Raw genomic sequence first — 19,905 nt, 5'->3', positions numbered from 1 at the left:
TGAAGTCTCATTCTCAAGCATAGACTTCCAACATTTCTCTATCTGTCTGATTTTGGGGAACCATTCACCATTTCCGTGGGCGCTTTTCGCTCAGCCTGTGGGACGACGTCACCATACACCAGCAGTTCTCCACCTTCCTAATGTGGTGACTTCATGTGGTGGAGACCACCATAAAATCACTTTGTTGTTACCTCATAATTGTAATTTTGCTACTTTTACAAATCGGAATGTAAATATGTATGCTTTCCAATGGTCTTAGGTGACCCCTGTGAAAGGGTCACGACCTATAAGTGGAGAAACACTGCCCTATACACACAGAACTTGCTATTCAGCCAAACCTCGAGGGGGCAGTGCAGAGCTCCAGAGCGATCTTCTGAAACCTCTTTTGTGGTGCAGCTTCCTGCTCTTCGGAACAGTGCATCGGGGAATCTCAGAGACCTCAGCTCCCCTGCAGGGAGACTCCTGCAGTAAGCCAGTGAGTCCAGAGAACACCGGACTCTGCTGAAGTACCAGTGTGCCTCTCTGGTTTGGATGCACCTTTTCGGGCAAAGGCAGTGAGTTGTAGGGTCACCTGGCTTGCAGCTCTGTATGGTTCATGCAGCCTCTGAGAGCAGATGTTGTATATATTCTGCCTAGATTTTCAGGGACTTACAGTGAGGCACAAAAGCAGTCTGCTACCTAGAACCATGGTTGGTAGCAAAAATGCCTTTAGTCTCTCTCTCTCTCTCTCTCTCTCTCTCTCTCTCTCTCTCTCTGTGTGTGTGTGTGTGTATGTGTGTCTGTCTGTCTCTGTCTCTCTCTCTCTGTGTATGTCTGTCTGTCTCTGTCTGTCTCTGTCTATTTCTCTCTCTGTGTGTCTCTGTCTCTGTCTCTGTGTGTGTGTGTCTGTCTGTCTGTCTCTGTCTGTTTCTCTCTCTGTGTGTGTGTCTGTCTGTCTCTGTCTGTTTCTCTCTCTCTATGTCTGTTTCTCTCTCTCTGTCTCTCTGTCTCTCTGTGTCTCTGTCTCTCTCTCTGTGTCTGTCTGTCTGTCTCTGTCTGTTTCTCTCTCTCTCTCTCTCTGTGTCTGTCTGTCTCTGTCTGTTTCTCTCTCTCTATGTCTGTTTCTCTCTCTCTCTCTCTGTGTCTGTCTGTCTCTGTCTGTTTCTCTCTCTCTATGTCTGTTTCTCTCTCTCTGTCTCTCTCTCTGTGGTGTGTGTGTGTGTGTGTCTGTCTGTCTGTCTCTGTCTGTTTCTCTCTCTCTATGTCTGTCTCTCTCTGTCTCTCTGTCTCTCTGTCTCTCTCTGTCTCTGTCTCTCTCTCTCTGTGTGTGTGTGTGTGTGTGTGTGTGTGTGTGTGTGTGTGTGTGTGTGTGTGTGTGTAAAAGCTCACTAAGAAACTAGTTTGCTCCTCTTGTAGAGTTCCACTTATCTAGATTTGGCTGCTACACCCTGATGATGTCACCCCAGATAGTCCTCAAAAATGGAGCTGTGGCAGGCCATGCCTGCAATCCTGACATTTCGGAGGATGAGGCAGGAGGACTGTGAGTTCTCTTTCGTCCTGGACTACAGAATAAGACCCTGTCTTAAGAAACCATAAAAAGTCCCCAGTTCTCTCTCCCTCTCCCCCTTCTCTCCCCCTACTATCCTTCTCCCTCCCCATCTCTTCCCCTCTCTAATTTCTTAGCAGACGCCATTGTGTTTTTCTGTCAGAAAGTACACTGTGGTTGCCTGTCCTTCTGTGATGTCAGCATCAGTTGATGATCTCTGTCTGGATCTTTTCTTTGGAGGATGCACAATGGTGGCAGGTAATTTAATAATCCCTTATTCACATGCTTGCTGGAAACTTCTCTATGGAAAAGTCATCAATTATTTGGTTACTCCTAAGCACGGCTGCTCGAGTCTCCCTTCTTGCTCCTGGTCTTCCAGGTCAGAGCTGCCCCCATGACATCCCTCAAAGAGGATAATTGATGCTCAGCATCATCTCAGCCCACATTTAAGTGTATCTGGTGGGCATCAATATCTTTCTATAGTGACAGCCACTGACATTACCCAACCCTGCTGGCAGAGCCTCTTCTAGAGGAGTCCTTCTGCCATGACCCTGGTGCACATTAGTGGTGTTCCTGCTTTTGGTTCTGACAGGATGGTCCGGTTTCTCTCTGTGTGTTTTCTCCACAGACCCAGAATAACCTCCATGTCTCATTGGCTCCCAATTCCCCTCTGTTTCCTTTGTGGCGATCTAAGTTCTTACCTGAAACCATTTTTTCTTCTGTCTACCCCTCCGCCTTTACCTTTACCTGCAGAACTGGCCTCTGAGCACCGCCTCAGCTCAGCCTCTACATGTCTGGGAAGACGTCACTTCATCTTCAGTTTGAAGTTCCTTTTTGCTGGGTGCAGACTTAGTACTTGACAGGTTTTTTCCCCCCCTTACTGATGCTCTCTCCTTCTCTCCTGACTGCTTCGTTTATATGAGAATCTATGATGAATCTGCAGCTATGGAGGGCCCTCTTGCTTTAACCATGGGTTCATTTTAAGCTTCTTTATCGGTTTGTAAAATTGTAGTATGTGCTTGGACGGAGGTAGTTTCCTTTGTGCTGCTTTGTTAGAACTTTTGGATCACTTTGAGCCGGTGGGTTTATAGTTTCCATCCGACTTGGGGATGTTTTAGTGAGGCCTGTGTTTAAATGAGGTGAGTTTCCCCAAACTTTTAGGAATGTGCCCGGGTGGGCTAGGATAGTTTTCTAACCTGTAGAGCGAGCGGCAGAGGGGCTCCCTCTGCTGTGGTTTTACTGAATGATGAAGATTTGCCTGGATGCCTTTGTGCTGCATCTGACCTGCTCCATTCAGCCTCTTCTTTGGAGAGAGCTTAATGGTCTGGGCTGCTCCAGGTGCCTCAGACGGAAAAGTCTCAGACGCGTGTTCAGGAGGAACACGGAGATATGGAGATGGCTTGCTGCGGGCTCTTGTTAAAAGAGTTATTAGTGCCATTTCCCATGTCCAGAGGGGCAGAGTTGGCAGTTGTGTGCTCTGACTTTGCCCCAAGCTGATGCCTGAGGCGTCTTCTGAAACCCTCCGCCGAGTAGCTCACGAGGCTGTGTGCCCACAGGGATCTCAGTGTGGATGCCGCCAGCTTGAGTCCTGCCCAGTTCCAGGTGCGGCCCATTCCTCAACACTATCAGCATTACCTAGCAACTCCTCGGATGCACCACTTCCCCAGAAACTCCTCGTCCACACAGATGGTGAGTGACAGCCCTAAGGGAACTCTCTGCCCACTACACGCCAAGGGAGAGCTGAGGCCATGCTCCTCCCGTGCCCAGGGTCCTCTGAGTCTTGGCTCCTAGGCAGAGCAGCCGCTGCCCTCCACTCTCAGCCCCAGTTCTTAATCCAGCTTGAGGGAGTGAGCGACTGGTCCAAAAGCATGACATGCTAAGGTCTTTGGGGAAATGCCCAGTGCTGAAAGGCTCTGTCCTGGGGCCCAGATGGCTCAGTCAGTAAATGCTTGCTGTAAGAGCATGAGTCCCATCCCCAGCACACGTACAAAGCTAGGCATGGTGGTGGTGAGTGCTTAGAAGACCAGAGCTGGAGAAGTGAGGCATGCAGATCCCTGGGGCTCTCTGGCTAGCCAGCCCTGCCTTCTCAGTGAGCCCTGGTGCTAGTGAGAGCCTCAGTCTCACAGAACAAGGAGGGCAGCTCCTGGGACACTGAAAGTTGACCTTATACACACACACACACACACACACACACACACACACACACACACACACACATGCTCCTGCCTCCCTGAATATGACAACTTTTTTTGTGAGCGTGAATGTAGGCACTGCTCTGTGTGTGTCTCACAGGGCTGGTGCGAGGGTCACAGCGCAGGCCACCCCCTCCCCAGGGACAGCCTTCTTGGGGCTATAGAACCCTGAATGTTCTAGAAAGATCAGGTTGGGTTTGGGATTGCAAATGGCACAGAAGCTGCGAAAGGCCAATGGAAAGTCTTATTTCTAGACAATTCCACACTGCTGTCCTCTCAAAGAATCCACCTTCTCAGTCCTTGTGTCCTGTATCCTAAGACACTTGGACAAGCAGCCCCTCAGAATCTTGTGAACTCTGAGACTCCATGGTTCACATTTGACAGTGTCTTGGGGGAAGGAGCACTTACTGGGTGTTCGCTACAAGCAGACTCAGTTATGAGCATCTTGCATAACTAATCTTGCTTCCTTCTGCCAGCAACCCGGGACAGTCAGGCATTTTGTCTACTATTCACATTGGCAAGCTGAAGCCCAGAGAGGTTAAGTAACTGGTCCCAGTTATGCAGTGTGTGGCTTGATGGAAGCCATTCTGACTCCTAGCCTGGGTTTTCAAGGGATGAATGAAACAGGGTTGAACACGTTTGGAACTAGAGTCTGTGTCTTAGGTAGGGTTTTATTGCTGTGATGAGACAACACTACCATGGCAACTCTTGTAAAGGAAAACATTTCATTGGGACTGGCTTACAGTTTCAGAGGTTTAGTCCGTTATTGTCACAACGAGAAACATGGCAGCATGAAGGCAGACTGGGTGCTGGAGAGGCAGCCGAGAGTTCTGCATCTTGAGCCACGAACAGCCGGAGATTGTAAGCCACTCTAGGCTTGTAGCTTGACCATAGAGACCTCAAAGCCCACCTTCAATGTCACCCTTCCTCCAACAAGACCACACCTACTCCCATAAGGCCACACCTACTCCCACAGGGCCACACCTACTCCCACAAGGCCACACCTCCTAATAGCACCACTCTGTTTGGGCCAAGCTTTCAAACACGGGAGCCTGTGGGAGCCGTTCTCATTTGAACTACTACAGTCTGTATTTAAAAGACTAATATTTTGTTCACTGTGGGTTTGTAAAAATTCTTTTTACTTAGAGACACCGCATTACAATGCTATTTACCAGGTGGCTGACTCTTTTGTCCTTGGCACTGGTGCTGACCCTTAGCCATCCTGTTGCTCTTGGAGACAGTAGAGGAGGCTCCTGCCACCCAGCTGCCAGGGTCTGAGTCTTGGCTCGGTCGCTTGCTTGCATGAGGCAATTATTTAATCTACCGGCGCCTTATTCACCCCATCAGTAGGACGGGGGTTATAATGTTCCTGCAGTTTCCATCAGTTGAGGTGGGGGAGGTGTTCAGAACAGCACCACTGTGTAGTTGGTGCTCAGTCAGGGAAAGTGTCCCTGTGTTAGTGACTAACCCTTCCGATGCTGTCACTGCGGGAATGCACAATACGCACATGCGCACAAGCTTGGCTCTGCATGAATTGGGTAGAACACAAGAGCAGGAGGGGCTGCCCTGCTGACTGCAGCAGGTCCCGGGTGTGCTGGCTGGCGCTTGTGGCAGGAGAGGTTGCTCACTGGGCCTAGGAGAAGCCTGGGAGAGTCATTCTATCCACTCTGTTCTCGCCCTCTCAGGTTGTCCATGAAATTCGAAACTACCCTTACCCCCAGCTTCATTTCCTCGCCCTCCAGGGACTAAATCCTAGCCGGCACACCTCCGCAGTTCGGGAGAGCTATGAGGTAGGTTGCCCAGTAGGGCACTGACTAGGTGACCACTCTCTCTGCCTGACCTGGCTAGTGGATAGATTTGGGTGGTGGGGAGCCCTCGGGTTGAAAGTAAGAGAGAAAGAGGGCACAAAGAGAAACTGCGGTGTTTCCACGCCAGACAAGTCTTCCTGCTGGCAGTGTGCCGGCTTCCTGCACATATCTTCCCACTCGCTCATCACGTATGTTTATCTGTGTTTGTGCACACCAAGCGCATGTGTCTGTGTTTCCCTTTTCACAGGAGCTGCTGCAGCTCGAGGACAGGCTGGGAAACGTGACCCGAGGAGCTGTACAGAACACCATTGAGAGGTTCACCTTTCCCCACAAGTATAAGAAGGTGAGGCTGTGCCGGCTGGCTCTACAGTCAGGGGGTGGGAAGGGAGTTGTCTGTTGTCTGCTTGAACCAGCCTCGCTGTCTGCTGGGGGCACAGACCAAAGGCCAGGAGCCTTTGTTCTGTCTAGATACTCTACAGCTTGTCGGGTGCTTCAGGGTTTTCTCATTGGTCCACCTCGGATGCAGTCAGGAGGGAGGATGAGAGCCCTATGTAGGTTGAATGTGTGGATGTTGGCTGGAGCATCACTGTATTGTCAACGAGGGTGCTGAGGGTACCTGGATGAGAATGGGGGACAAGAGACACAAAGAAGGACACCAAGACAAGAGTCTGATCAAGGCAACAATTTTATTTTTTCCCAAGGCTGAATTTATATCATAACAGGGGTAACAGAGAGAGGGGGCAAGTGGGAAACATTTTCACAGGCCAAGGACACAGTACTCATGTGGTCAGATGATGTCAACAGGATGTTGGTTTCTCAGAAAGGTTACAGGTCATCACATTGGGCATCCTGACATCAGATCTATGTCTCAGCAAGGTCAGAACTTTATCATATCATTATTCATCCTGACCACCAGATTTTTATTAGTCTTCTGCAGCTGGCTGAGGATTTTCCATGAACCCAGTCATACTTAACGCTAACCATAATAATAACATCAATAATGGAGGGCTTCAAGGGCATCGCTCCCAACACTGTATCAGTCCTGTGGGCACAGGGGCTCCTGCACACAAGGCTAATGTGCACCTTAGAAAATAATTCACAGTTCAATTACATAAGGATGAACGGACAAGGAATGCCTCTGTACTGTGTGGGACTGGGCTCTTCCTGGGATATTTGAAAGTTACAGAACTAGGGCCTGTTCTCACTGACCTTCGAATTAGAATCTGCCTGGAGGGCTGTTATCCAGAAATCCAAGCTTTTAAAACATTATTTCAATGAAAACAAATGAAAACTTGGAAGACGCCAAAATGTTCTTTAATGGATGAGTAGGTAAACACTCACGGTGGATTGTTATTTTACAATAAAAAGAAATAAGCCGTCAAAAGTGTCAAGGGAGCTTAATATACACTACGTAGTGAAAGAAGACAGGCCCTGTAAACCACATACTCTGAACTATATGTTCTAGAGAACAATACTACAGAAAAGGTTAAAAATAAAATAAAATAAACCCAAAGGACCAGTGATGGTCATCGTGGAGGGAAGGAAGAGGCAGAGCGCCAGGAAGTTTTCAGTGCAGACAGTGGTCTTGTGTGGCATCGTGGTATGAACAGGTGATATGAGGCATTTACCAAAACACACGAGGGATCTCTGGTTTGTTAGCTTGCCCTTCGCTGTGACAAAATCCCAGAGAAAAACAACTTTAATGAGAGAAAAGTCATTTGGGTCCTGTCTTAGTCAGGGTTTCTATTCCTGCACAAAACATCAGGACCAAGAAGCAAGTTGGGGAGGAAAGGGTTTATTCAGCTTACACTTCCACATTGCTGTTTATCACCAAAGGAAGTTAGGACTGGAACTCAAGCAGGTCAGGAAGCAGGAGCTGATGCAGAGGCCATGGAGGGATGTTTCTTACTGGCTTGCTTCCCCTGGCTTGCTCAGCTTGCTTTCTTATAGAACCCAGGACCACCAGCCTAGAGATGGCACCACCCACAGTGGGCTGGACCCTCCTTCCCTTGATCACTAGTTGAGAAAATGCCTTACAGCTGGGTCTCATGGAGGCATTTCCTCAAGGGTGGCTCCTTGACACAACAGCTCGTGTCAAGTTGATACACAAAACCAGCCAGTACAGGTTCAGAATTTCATAAGTTTGTCCACAGCTTCTTGTTTCTGTTTCTAGGCCTGTGTCCTGGTAGTTGGGAAGCAGAGAGAGTCTAGGGATGCTGGGAAAGGAACATCCCCTTCCAGGGAACATCCCCAGTGACCTACTTCCTTAAACTTGGTCCTACCTCCTGGTTCCTTCCGCCTAATAATGCCATCGAATTAGGAATGCATCGTGGATTAATCAATCAATAAATCCAACCCCTGTGGGTCCAGTCACTTTCTAAAATCAGGACTGTGCATTATATTATTATTATTATTATTATTATTATTATTAATAATAATATAACAAACACTTAGCATTTCAGATCCAGCAGGGTGGCGGCAGCACATGCCTTCACTCCCAGAACTCAAGAAGCTGGGGCAGGCAGCTCTCTAAGTTGGAGATCAGTCTTGTCAACAGAGTTCTGGGGCTACTCAGAGAAACCTTGCTGCCAACTGTGTAAATTATGGAAGCTGTGTCCCTACACTTCCCACATACCCAAATATCTATCCCTTTCTCAAATCTCTACCAGGGTTAAAGACTAGTCATAGTCTCACCATTAAGCTTAAATCATTTAATATTAAAGAAGGTGTTCTAGACTTAAAAGATGTTTTTTAAGATGGCATACAAACTTAAAATGAAAGCCGGTTTAGGTACAAAATTATAAACCTGTTGCGATAAAACAGGTGATAAAGTACCCCATCTAAGTTGCAACATGCAGTGTAGTGGACTTTTAAATTAGGTGGCCACGCCTCCTAATCCATCCCACACAATTCAAGCAAGTGGGGACCGTGAGTCCCTGAGATAAAGGGCATGGATAAATTTAGGGGATTAAAACTCAAGAAAGCACCAGGGGAAGCACACTGAAGAGAAGGAGCAGGGAGAATGTAAGGTAAGAAAACATTCAAAGGCTTAGGACCCAAATCTCAAAACAGTCAAAAATTTCAAGAGATTAAAAGGTATGTTTATTACTGATAAAACTAGAAAATATAGACAATACAATCAAAATATACGAAAGGAACAAGAAGTAGGAAGAGGAACGAAAGCCAAGTATAAGATTAAAAATCTAGGTTATCAAACCAGGTGTGGTGGAGCACACCTTTAATCCGGGTGCTTAGGAGGAGGCAGAGGCCGGGGGGGGGGGGGGGGGCTCGGAGGCGGAGGCGGAGTCATAGGCGGAGGAAAAAAAAATCAAGATTGTCAAAGTTAAAAAGAGATGTTGATGGAATGAAAGGTGGATGAAGCGTGTATATTAAACAACTTCCGACAAAACAAAAAGGAAGTTCTGTAGACAATGGAGGAAAAGAAAGACCGAAGAGATTACAGACAGTAAAAAATATGATGTGAAAACAGAGAGATAAATATTAAAAATAGCTAAACAAGACGCTGTTGATCTGAAATTAAGACACAAGAAGGAAGTCATGAAAAACGGTGAAGAGCAATAGAATCCGGGCGTATGGTTGGGGTGGAAACCAGTTAGGCTGGGCAATTCTTCTCTTGCAGGGCCAGTCCTCCCACAAACACAGCAGACCCTTCAGCAGGCAGACCATCCTGACTCTGTTAATACTAAAAACACATGTGTGGCAAATGTATAGGACAATGGGTACAGCTTGGTTTTCTGGATAGAGGGACTTTGCAGAAGTTTGGCATCATTTGCCGTGGGGCACATGAGCCAGGCCTCGATCAGGAATAGTAGGTTTCCTTGTGTGCTCTATCCCCGGGAGAGCACCACAAGGCTAAATCAGAGTAGGAACTTTTGCACTTCCCACCAGAGTAGGAAATCCTGACACGTGGGTCTGACTCCAGGGTCAATCTCTGGTCTTCATCTTATGACTCTTTGGAAAATGACTTTGCAGTTTGTCTCGAGAGAGGACAGAATGGATGGTTTTCCTTCTGTGGTCCCTCTCAGACTTATCCGATGTCTGTAGTGTTGGGGACAGGGACATGGAAAGTGGACCAATTTAATTTAATGGTTAGCTGTCTCCTTCTCCAGAGTATTGATTAAGCAGCAATGGCATGTCTTGCACTTGGCCACGTGTACCATGTAAAAGCTTTCTGCAGCGTTCTTAACTGTTGTCAAACAGTGGTTCAGATTGTGGTGGTGGAGAAATTTTGTGTTCATAATGAGAGTATAGATGAACAGACATTAGTGGGAAAGAGAATGAATGAGTGAATTGAGTGAATGAATGAGTGAATGAGTGAATGAATGAGTGAGTGAATGAATGACTGAGTGAATGAGTGAATGAATGAGTGAATGAATGAATGAGTGACTGAGTGAATGAGTGAACGAATGAGTGAGTGAATGAATGAATGAGTGAATGAATGAGTGAATGAATGAATGAATGAGTGACTGAGTGAATGAATGAGTGAATGAGTGAATGAATGAGTGAATGAGTGAATGAATGAGTGAATGAATGAATGAGTGACTGAGTGAATGAATGAATGAGTGACTGAGTGAATGAATGAATGAGTGAGTGAGTGAATGAGTGAGTGAATGAGTAAACGAATGAGTGAGTGAATGAATGAGTGAATGAAGAATTCTCGACCTAGAGGTTGGTGTGGATGTTGAACAGGGTATGAGAGGAAGCAGTCAATGTGAAGGAGACAGGGGAAGCCAAAATCCACACGCCATAGCTTTGCAAAGGCAGACTGACTAAGACCCTGTCTCTTTTGCAAACACTGGGCCCTTGACCACCACCCCAGTCTGCTGGCCTCTTCCTTAGCTGATTTTAACTTTCTCCAGAAACAAGAGTGAAGAGTTGGGGTAAGGATTTAAAGAGATTGGCTTCTAAGGAATGGAGAGACTACCAGAGTGGGAGGAGGCAAAAGCCAATTGCCAGCAAGACTCTGTACCATGTGACTAAAACCGTTTTCTTTCTGTATTCACAGCGAAGACCCCAGGACAGCAAGGGCAAGAAAGATGAAGGGGAGGAGTCAGACACAGATGAGAAATGCACAATTTGTCTGTCTATGTTGGAGGACGGGGAAGATGTGAGGTAAGAGGCCGGTTCCTTGACTCTCCACATCCCCCCTCCCTCGACACCCCTCCCCCCATTTCTCTCAGGGATATTAGAGACTAGTCACTGTCCCGCATATTCAAGAAAGGAGGCACACGCATGGTGTGTACCTCAGGGTGCCAAGTGTGCTAATGGTGTCTCACAGTTGCACTAGTAAAGTTAGGAATGTTCTAGATGTGGTAACTGTGAGCACGAAGTCAGGGAGACAGCGTGTGATATTGGCTTGGATGGGTCTAGGACAAAGCCAAGGCTTTTATGGAAGAGAACTCAGACTTACTTCCAGTCATGGTTTCCCACCTCAGCCACAGCTTCACCCCAGGGTCTGGGTTCCAAGAGCTTGCTTTATCAAATCCTCAGTGGTCCCCATCCCCCTGCCCCTGCTGCTGGTCACCTGACTCTTCTCTTTTTTTCCAGACGTCTACCGTGTATGCATCTCTTCCACCAACTGTGTGTGGACCAGTGGCTGGCCATGAGCAAGAAGTGCCCCATCTGCCGAGTGGACATTGAGACACAGCTGGGAGCCGACAGCTGAGGGAGGAGCTAGCCAGTGGACGCCCCATTTCCTTCACCAGGTCCCCCCCACGGCCATAGCCCTTGCAGCCAAACTTTGCCTTCTGAGCCATTTGACGTAGAGAAGAAGCCTGCAAGCACATTTTGTGGAAAGAGGAGTTGGTAGAGGTGTCTGAGGGAGAGGAGGGGTAGGGAGGACCCACCCATCCGGAATGGTGACTGCCTCATCGCCTTGCTGTGCAGCGGGGAGGGAGCTGGCCGTGCCCAGAGCAGGGGCGGGAAGGGGGGGCCCGGCTGCTGAGGACTAGATGAGATGGCGATCGCGAGGGTACTAGCTGGTGATCGGCCCCTCAGTCCTGTCCTTCGAGGGATTGTGTATATACCTCTTGACCACGTAGAAACCATGTAGGGGTCTCTAGCTATTCTGTGGATGGCAGCCAGAGCATGTTAGCTTAAGAAAAATGTCGTGTGTGGTGCTCTTGTCATCTGTGGTGGACATGTCGCTATTACTGAACTCGCACCAAATATTTCTCATTGAGTTTCTTGTTTTGGTGCCTGACTGAACCAACCAACCAACGACAGCCCCAATCTTCCCGTCTTTATGAGCGAAAAGAAAAAAGAAAAAAAAAGAAAAAAAAAAAAAAACAAAGGTGAAAAACAAAAAAGCCAAATCCTGTTTACGGTGAAAAAGTTGATAATTTTTCACCCAGGTTGGGAGGCGGGAGGGGGGTCCTCGTTTGTTGTTTTTGTTTCTTTTTTTCCCTTGGGCTTTGTTTCTCATGTTTACAGTGCACGGAGTATGTGGGAGGGGCATCTGAGAAGGGGGTGGGGCTTAAAAGGAGCAGCCGGTCTCACTGGGTTTCTGAGGCTTTCAGGCAAGGGGAGGAGGTTCAGTGAACGGGTTCCCCATCTTGCAAGGGTTCCCCAGTCTTCGGGCCTGTGGCTTAGCCCCAGCAGCTTTCCTAGGTTCCACACGGAACCAGGAAGGATAATGCCTCGAGCTACAGCCTACCCCACGTTCCTGGGAGCCAGCAGCTCCTGCTCGCCCTAGTTCCTAACTCTCTATCCTGAGCTCCCACCTTGCCACAAAGAGGCAATGTAGCCGCTGCCTCCCTATGCAAAAAAATAAAAATTAACCAGATGATACAGACAGAATAGCTTCAGCAGTGTAGACTCGGCCTTGGCTAAAGTGCTCTCAGTAAGCACTTAGGGCTCAAGTCAAGTCTACAACCTTGGGAGTAACTTGAGCCTCCTCCAGGATCCTGCTTGATTAGACAGACCCTCAGAGATGGCCGTTGTTGCGAGGCTCCTCGGCTGGACTGGGAGGCCGGTGCCCCTAGCTTCGTGATCCTCTGATTCTACTGAAATCTTGGGAAATTCCTTTTCTTTCTCTGTGCCTCAGTTTCCGCCTCCTTCCATTGGGGAGAAACAACCGTGTGTTCCCATCTCCCCCACTCCTCCTACTTCACCTAGATCTGAGAGTTAACACCATCCAGCCCCTTCTGTACTCTCTATTCTCTCATGGGAGCCTCTGAGTGTTTAGTGAAAAAGGAGATGAAAAGTCCCAAGTTACACAGTATTAGTGTTTGCTTTCTGTACCACTGAGAGAGATGGGAGGACAGAATGGCGGAGGTGGCGGAAATCTGCCAAATTCTAACCCGACTGTAGCTCTTAATCGTGTGCAGAAAATGCCAGGTCCCCCTCCTCTTCCTCCTCCTTTTTTCCCTCCTCCCTCTCCCCCTTTCCCCTTCCTCCTCCCCTCTTCCCTCCGCCCCTCCTCCCACCCCATCATTTGCACTGCTCTCAGAATCTACCCTGACCTCAACCCTAGCCAATCTCAGTGCCCTCGTATGCTAAGAGATAAAAGGAGAAATTCCACCAAGTTAAGTGAGCCGAGGATGAATCGTGACCAAAAAATGACAATGGCTGATTGGACTTGAGAGAGATCCTTCCAGGACAAACATCATGAAGGAATGGCTGCCTGTCTACTCTGGTGTCTCAGAGAATCCCTGTGGACTGCCGATGGCCAGGAAGGGGGCAAGTGATGTGGAAGATGATTGCTCAGGCGATATCTTGGCCTGGTTGGAACTCTGAGGCATGGAGGAACAGCCAACAGTGCTTATGGTGAAGGTCAGGAGTACTGAGTGTGGGCCTTGGTCAGCTCTGGTTGCTGTCCGTGGTAAACACCGCCTCCAGCATAAAGGCTGGCTGGGGAAAGAAAGTCAGAATGTCAGAGCGCTGCTGACCAAAAGCCACAAGAACTTGTGACTTCTTCCCTGCTGCTTCCTTTTGGCTGTGCCCAAACCAAGATGTCCTCAGATGATGGCTGTGGCTCAGAGGGTCGTTGGGGTGGTCCAGGTGGGTCATTGCTCTCTGAGGCCACTCTCTGTTCTTTCCTTTGAGCCTTTCCTGAAAGGCTGGGAGGGAAAGGGGATTGGCAGGGACCCAGGAGGGAACTGGAACCAGTGTCCCAGATTCTAGTCCTGGCTCTTCAGTGGCAAACTGGGAGATGCTGGAACCCCTGTCCACACCCCAACGGCTTGCTGGGCCTCAGCTTCCTCAGCTGTGACATAAGGAAGTTGATTGGATGTTCCCTAAATTTCTCCCAAAACACATCCTGTGATTCTGCCTAACATCAACACATCGTTCAAGTTGTAGAGCTGCTCTCAGCAGACCCGCTTCTGAGGCCGCAGCACACAGGCAGGAGAGGGCGGGATGGTTTCGTCTTGCTCCATTTGTGCGGGCTCTTTGAACCCCAGGCTAACATTAGGACTTGGGCAGGGAAGGGGTTGACCCTCCATCCCCTCCCCTTCCCACCCACCTGGGGTCCTTGTGCCCTGGAGCAGCACTTAGAGCCCTCCCACCTCCCGTTTCGGCGCAGCCGATTGGGTGGAGAAAAAGCCTCTGCTCAGTCCTCAGACTGGTCAGGAAGCCAGAAGAGTGGAAATGAGGTAGGGCCAGGCCTCAGCATCTCACATCCGCCATCTCCAGGAGAGACATAATGCAATTCTCCTGCTCAACTCAAGGGACTCAGACCCTTTCTGACTGAGACGCATGAGTGCCTTTGACAAGTTGGGCCTCCTAACCGCAGCCATGGCGCAGCAGGTCCACCTAGGACACCAATCAACGCAACGCCACGAATCCAGCTGGGCACAGGCAGAGGGCAGCTGGGGCTGCACCTTCCTCCACCTGCCAAGGCTCCCTGGTCACCCTCGCCACCACCTGTGACAGGCCTCAAGCTCCTCTCCGCAAAGGCCCCCAGCCTCCGTGCGAGCATTCCTAACTACGCCTACCGAACAAGCACAGTTTTTTCAATGGTGAAGAAAAAGCACCAGACTTTTTTTCCTGAAGAAATCCCCCAAGCCCCCCCCCCCCCCGCCTGTGGGACAAACATTCCCCATGTGGGGCTGTAGCAACGTCTGTCAGGTCCCCCCTTGTGTTTCATCTCCTGCGCGCGCGTAGAGCAAATGCTAGAGCGATTTCAGCTGATAGAAAAACAAAAAAGAAAAAAAAACACAAAAAAAATAAAAAACATGGCACGTTGCTAGTTTACAGGGTTTTGTGAGTTTAAATGCCTTATATTTAACAATCATAATTTATGACTAACTTGTAGATATCGTGGGTTCTTATTTAATTATTTTTATAGTTGTTTTGCATTTTTAATTATAATTTATTTATTTAGAAAGGACACTAATGTTTTTTATTGCTCCTATTACCTCATTTTGGCGTCGTTTCTGGGAGTGGAATGCTTTGCATGCGTTGGTACGATGACAACTGCGAAACAAACAAACAAACAAAAAAAAAACCATTTTAAATAAAAGTCTGCGAACTTTATTTTGTCCAAACTATCAGGGTGTGTGATTGCAAGCTGTCCTACTGTGGTGCTGGCCTCTTTGGATACATTCCATAGGAAATGCAAACCTTTGATTCTGTATGCTGTGATCTAGTGAAAAGCTCCAATATAGTGAGTGTATTTAGCACATAATATAAATATAATTTGCACTCGTCAGCAGACTGGGGTAATCCTTTCACTTGCCACCCCTGCCACCCCCTCCCCCAGGCCTCTTCCCACCTCAAGTCTGCTTTCTGTCTTCCCTCCTGTCCCTACATTCCCAAGCCCACTCATCCCCCGTCCCCTGAGGACAGTGTCAGTGCACCGGAGGTTACTAAGCTATACTTGGTCTCCCACTCCTAAGATTTCAGAACTGGGATCCTTCAGACAGAATGAGCATGGTCATCTGAAAGACAGGGGAAGCCCGTTTTATTAGGTGGGGGCCAGAAGGCTTCCGTCTTCAGACCAGCTCTGCAGCAGGCTCCCGGTGATCAAGGGCGAGTCAGTCCCTGGGCCACCTGAGTCAGTCTTCAGCTCCGAGAGAGGGAGGCTAGAAGGTCGATCTCTTGGGTGATCGCCCAAGAAAGAACCTGGCACAGTTCCAGGTGAGATCACACAGGTAGGTCTCTCTTCCTCTTGGGAGAGATGAAAAGGGAAAGAATGGAAGGAAGATGAGGACAGTGGTGGAGAACGGAGGGATCCAGTTAAGACTTAATTACCTTAGAGATCTGGTTGTAGCAGCCATCCAGAGTACTCTTTATAGGGCATTCTGCAGGTGTTAGATATGTCCTTGGGTTTGAAACATGGACCTCAAGGTTAGGTGGTCAGTCTGAGATTACCACAGGAGAATCCAGACTACGGGGTAGGGATTCCTCCCAATCCCACCCCACTCCAAATCTTGTCTGGAGCCTTTTGTTTGGGATGCCAGTCACTGACAAGAACTCCGGGAGCAGAATTGTATCCTGCTTTCTCCCCAGCACTTCCCCAACCCTATGCCAACGTTTCACGGAGGCTGCAGGCAGGGACAGCCTGCTGTGGACCTAGAGGGTTCTGACTCCAGTTCCACTAGTTGTGTGAGCAATGGTGAGGAGGCCTTGAGGAAGTGGACCCTGGATTAAGCCTGGAACCCTGGCACACTGACCTTCCTCTCTCCTTCTTCTCCTAACTCAGCCCCTCCTCCTTCTTGGCTCTTGACATCACTGCCTTTGCCTGGTGGGTAGCTCCACCCTCCACAGGAGGCCCCATGGGTTGGCATAGTCCTGGCACGGAGGAGAGAAAATACAGAGCTGGGATTGCCACACCCGCTTCCCGTGTGGCTAGACCACGCGTGGCCCTTCAGCTCCGTCCCGGTGATGGGGCGTCTTGCTCGCTACCGCCCAGCTTCTCTTCTGCCTCCGCCCCGGAGCCTTGCTTTTCTTGGAGACAGCCTGTGGAGTCACCCACCATGCTGGTGGAGCACAATCGCCACACTGCCAGGCCTGGCAGACACTGCCCCCTGCAGAGCGCCGCGTGGGCATGCCGTGCTGCTGTGTGGGGCCAGAGTAGGACAGGCCCTCCGCTCTGGCTGGTAATGCCCCACTCCCGAGCCTCCCCACCCTGTGGGATGAGCTTTATTCCCCTCAGCTGTGGTGAGGGCCCCACCAGGCTCTCCAAGGGGCTGTTTGTTGCCCCTGGTAAGTGAAAGGATTATCCTCAGTGTTGATTGTCCATTTTTGTAATCCTCCTGCCGTTCTGTTCTGTTGTGTGCTGTGCAACATTTTGCTACATAGACTATTTTATAGCAGAAAGCTAGAAAAAATATTTATTATGACTACTAAAGCAATAGTGTATCAATGAATGGGCGGAGACATTAGGAATTGTGTAAATGCTTAGATTCACTTTGGGTGGATTTTTTTGTACTTTATTTATAACTAATAAAAATGAACTGCATTGCTAACTACACTTTAGGAGCGCAGAGTGTTTGTTTCTGTGCCTGCCTAAGGCATGGGGGTGGGGAAGGTGGGGGAGTTGGGGGTGGGGGGTGGGGAAAGCTTCAGAAGAACTTCAGTTGGTCATTGTGTTTCCCCAAAGGCTCATGGGTTGCTTGGTCCCCAGCTGGGTGCTACTAAGAAGGAAATCTTTATGAGGTGGGGCCTTAGTTACTGTGGTTGGGCCCTCCAGTAGTATACTGGAAACTTAGCCTTCTCCTCCTCAGCCACTCTCTCCTGTCATAGTTTTCTGCTCCCCTGACTGGGCCCAAAGCAACAGGCTGACAATTGTGGACCCAAGATGTCCAAAACCATGAGTCCAAATAAACTTTTTTTCTTAAATATTGCTTACCCCAAGTGTTTGACCCAGCAAAAGGAAGCTGGCTAACACAGTCACCCTCCACCACCATCCCCCTTTTCTGTCTCTCTATAGGCTCTTTCCTGTCACCAAAGATCAGTCATCAAACTGGCCTGTTTTCCAAACTTTATTGATTTTCAAGGGAGACCTTCTCAGTTTTGATCAACTTTTGAACGTCCTGTGTGTTTGAACTGGGCACTGTTTACTTGTTCTGCAATAAAACATACCTTGATTTACACACCTTGGGGGGGGGAGGTTCTACCCTGTCATAGAGCCTGAACTCATGGGCCAGGGGATATTCCCAAAAATGTGTGTTCTCAGAGAACTGAGAAAAAAAATCACTTTATTTCATAAGCTACAAACAGACCAGAGCAACCAACTAAAAAAAAGGCAATAGACATTTTTTAAAGACTTATTTTATTTATGACTACACTGTAGCTGTCTTCAGACACATCAGAAGAGAGTATTGGATTCCATTGTGAGCCACCATGTGTTTGCTGGGATTTGAACTCAGGACCTCTGGAAGAGCAGTCAGTGCTCTTAACTGCTGAGCCATCTCTCCAGCTCCCGCAGTAGACATTTTTAAAAGAGTGGTTTTGGGCAGGTAAATTGTAGGGATGTCTGTGAAGCCTCCCTCCCCTCACTGTCCTCTGTGTTAACACTGCTCATTAGTACACTACATGAGCCAATATTGACACGCCGCTACGGAACCCTGTAAGTTCCATTATGTTAATGAGCCATTTAATCAGCTTCTGCATTTCTTCCCTTGGAACCCACCAGCCCGACTTCTTAGTCCTTGTCTTGCCACCAACCAGGTGCCATGCCTGCTAGGTGAATGTGGCCAAAACACTGTTTCTCTTGGGTCTGGTCAGTGGCTCAGCAACTAGGTCTAGCGCTCTAACTCAGGTGTCTACAGACCCAGCTCCTTCTAGCTCCTGTTTCTACTTCAGATGAAGCAGGGGCAGGGTGTGGTTGTGGGATGGGTGGGGTGGGGGTAGGGAGCAGTTTCCCTCCCGGACTTGGCACCCACTCCACCCCCCTAGTCAGCCATACTGGCCTTGCCTTGCCTTGCCAAGGCACTGCCAGGAGGACTGTGGTTTTTCAGGAAGCCCATGGGCAGATTCTCTCAGGGCTCCGTGAACTCTGGCCACTGTAACAATGGATGCTCAAACTATGGAGGGCCAAATCCTGAGCCTCCCGGGCTCCTCTAGGACACACCTGCAGCAGTGTACTCCGTCTCCACCTTCTCCTGCCCCAGAAGCCCTTTCCATCCCCAAGCCAGGGGCTTTCTTGCCTCAGACATGCAAACCCGTCTTCACCCACACATGCACGGTACCGAATGGCTTTCTTGTCAGGCCAGTTCTCCTTAGGCCCTAACCCACCACAGAGAGTGTCCCCCCCACCCCCCCACCCCCGTTTTCTCGATGCGGATGGAGCTCTTCCCTGCATTCATTTGATGAGAAGTTCTGCCCTTGCTGTGGGCTTCCGTGCAACCTGGTAGATACATGACCTAAAAGTTACCTAGACTCGCTATGCCTCACGTTCTCCATTGATTAAAATTGGAATAATTAATACTGTCTGTTTCATTGGCCTTTATTTTATACTTCTAAACTTTTTAGTATGTTGAAAACAACCACATCAAATAAGTACACACAAAAATGTAGATGACATAAAGATGCTCTGGGAGTGTGCATGTGTGTGTGTGTGTGTGTGTGTGTGTGTGTGTGTGCGCGCGCGCGCGCGTGCGCGCTTATGTGATGAATGTGTGCACCTGTGTGTCTGTGCCTGTGTGTGTGTGTGTGTGTTTGTGCCTGTGTGTCTATGCGTGTGTGGGTGTGTGTGTGTGTGTTTGTGCCTGTGTGTCTGTGTGTGTGTGTACTTATGTGATGAGTGCGTACACCTATGTGTCTGTGTGTGTGTGTGTGGTGTGTGTGTTCTGTGTGTGGTGTGTGTGTGTGTGTTCTGTGTGTGTGTGTGTGTGTGTGTGATATAAGTCTACTACCGCTGATGTCTGTATTTTTTTGGAACAGCACAGCACAACCACACACTAAACTGTTCGGTTTGGCCGAGGAATTGTAGTTTAAACATCAGGATGAATGCCTTCAGCTACGTCTTTATCTCTTGGCTTCTATGTGATCTAAGTCAAGAGCCACGTTATGGGGCCTCTGGGTCCGTGGGATGTTCAGCTTAAATCCACTGCTTCTGTGTCACCCACCTGAGCACGGCACTGCAAGTCAGTAAAGTGCCATGAGATTCAGCACACACACACACAAGGACTGTCACATTCACGAGCCAGACACATGTGGCCTTCGTTATTAGACAGATACTGGTGCTTCAAAAGTCTTAAAGCTTTAACTTGCAACTGAAGGAAACATCGTGTTAGATTTCCTGCCTTTTGCCATTCAAATACAGTTGAGGTGCAAGGTTAACCCCGAAAGCAAGCTCTCCAGTCAGTACAGCTGTATCTTCCTGAAGTACCCAAGGCCTTGCCAGTGTTTCAGTAACTGCAGGATAACAATACTTGGAAGACATCACTGACTTTTGTTTACTTATTTTTTA

General features: G+C 48.7%; 1 protein-coding gene across 2 annotated transcripts in view; it reads left to right on the top strand.

Annotated features, from left to right (window-relative positions):
- Ark2c (arkadia C-terminal like ring finger ubiquitin ligase 2C) overlaps positions 1–16,962 on the top strand; it is a 116,252-nt gene extending 99,290 nt beyond the window's left edge. Inside the window, exons 4-8 of one of the 2 annotated variants that reach the window (XM_039096778.2) lie at positions 3,082–3,214; positions 5,403–5,507; positions 5,773–5,868; positions 10,552–10,658; positions 11,094–16,962. In XM_039096778.2, the coding sequence (XP_038952706.1) occupies positions 3,082–3,214; positions 5,403–5,507; positions 5,773–5,868; positions 10,552–10,658; positions 11,094–11,211 (559 nt within the window). In that variant the 3' untranslated portion in view covers positions 11,212–16,962. The remainder of the gene's footprint in view (positions 1–3,081; positions 3,215–5,402; positions 5,508–5,772; positions 5,869–10,551; positions 10,659–11,093) is intronic. The other variant, NM_001164505.2, reaches the window with a different exon arrangement.
- The last annotated feature ends 2,943 nt before the right edge of the window (positions 16,963–19,905 follow it).

The sequence above is a fragment of the Rattus norvegicus genome, chromosome 18, assembly GCF_036323735.1.
Source record: "Rattus norvegicus strain BN/NHsdMcwi chromosome 18, GRCr8, whole genome shotgun sequence".
Lineage (NCBI taxonomy): Eukaryota > Metazoa > Chordata > Mammalia > Rodentia > Muridae > Rattus > Rattus norvegicus.
This window is presented reverse-complemented; position numbering and strand designations above follow the sequence as displayed.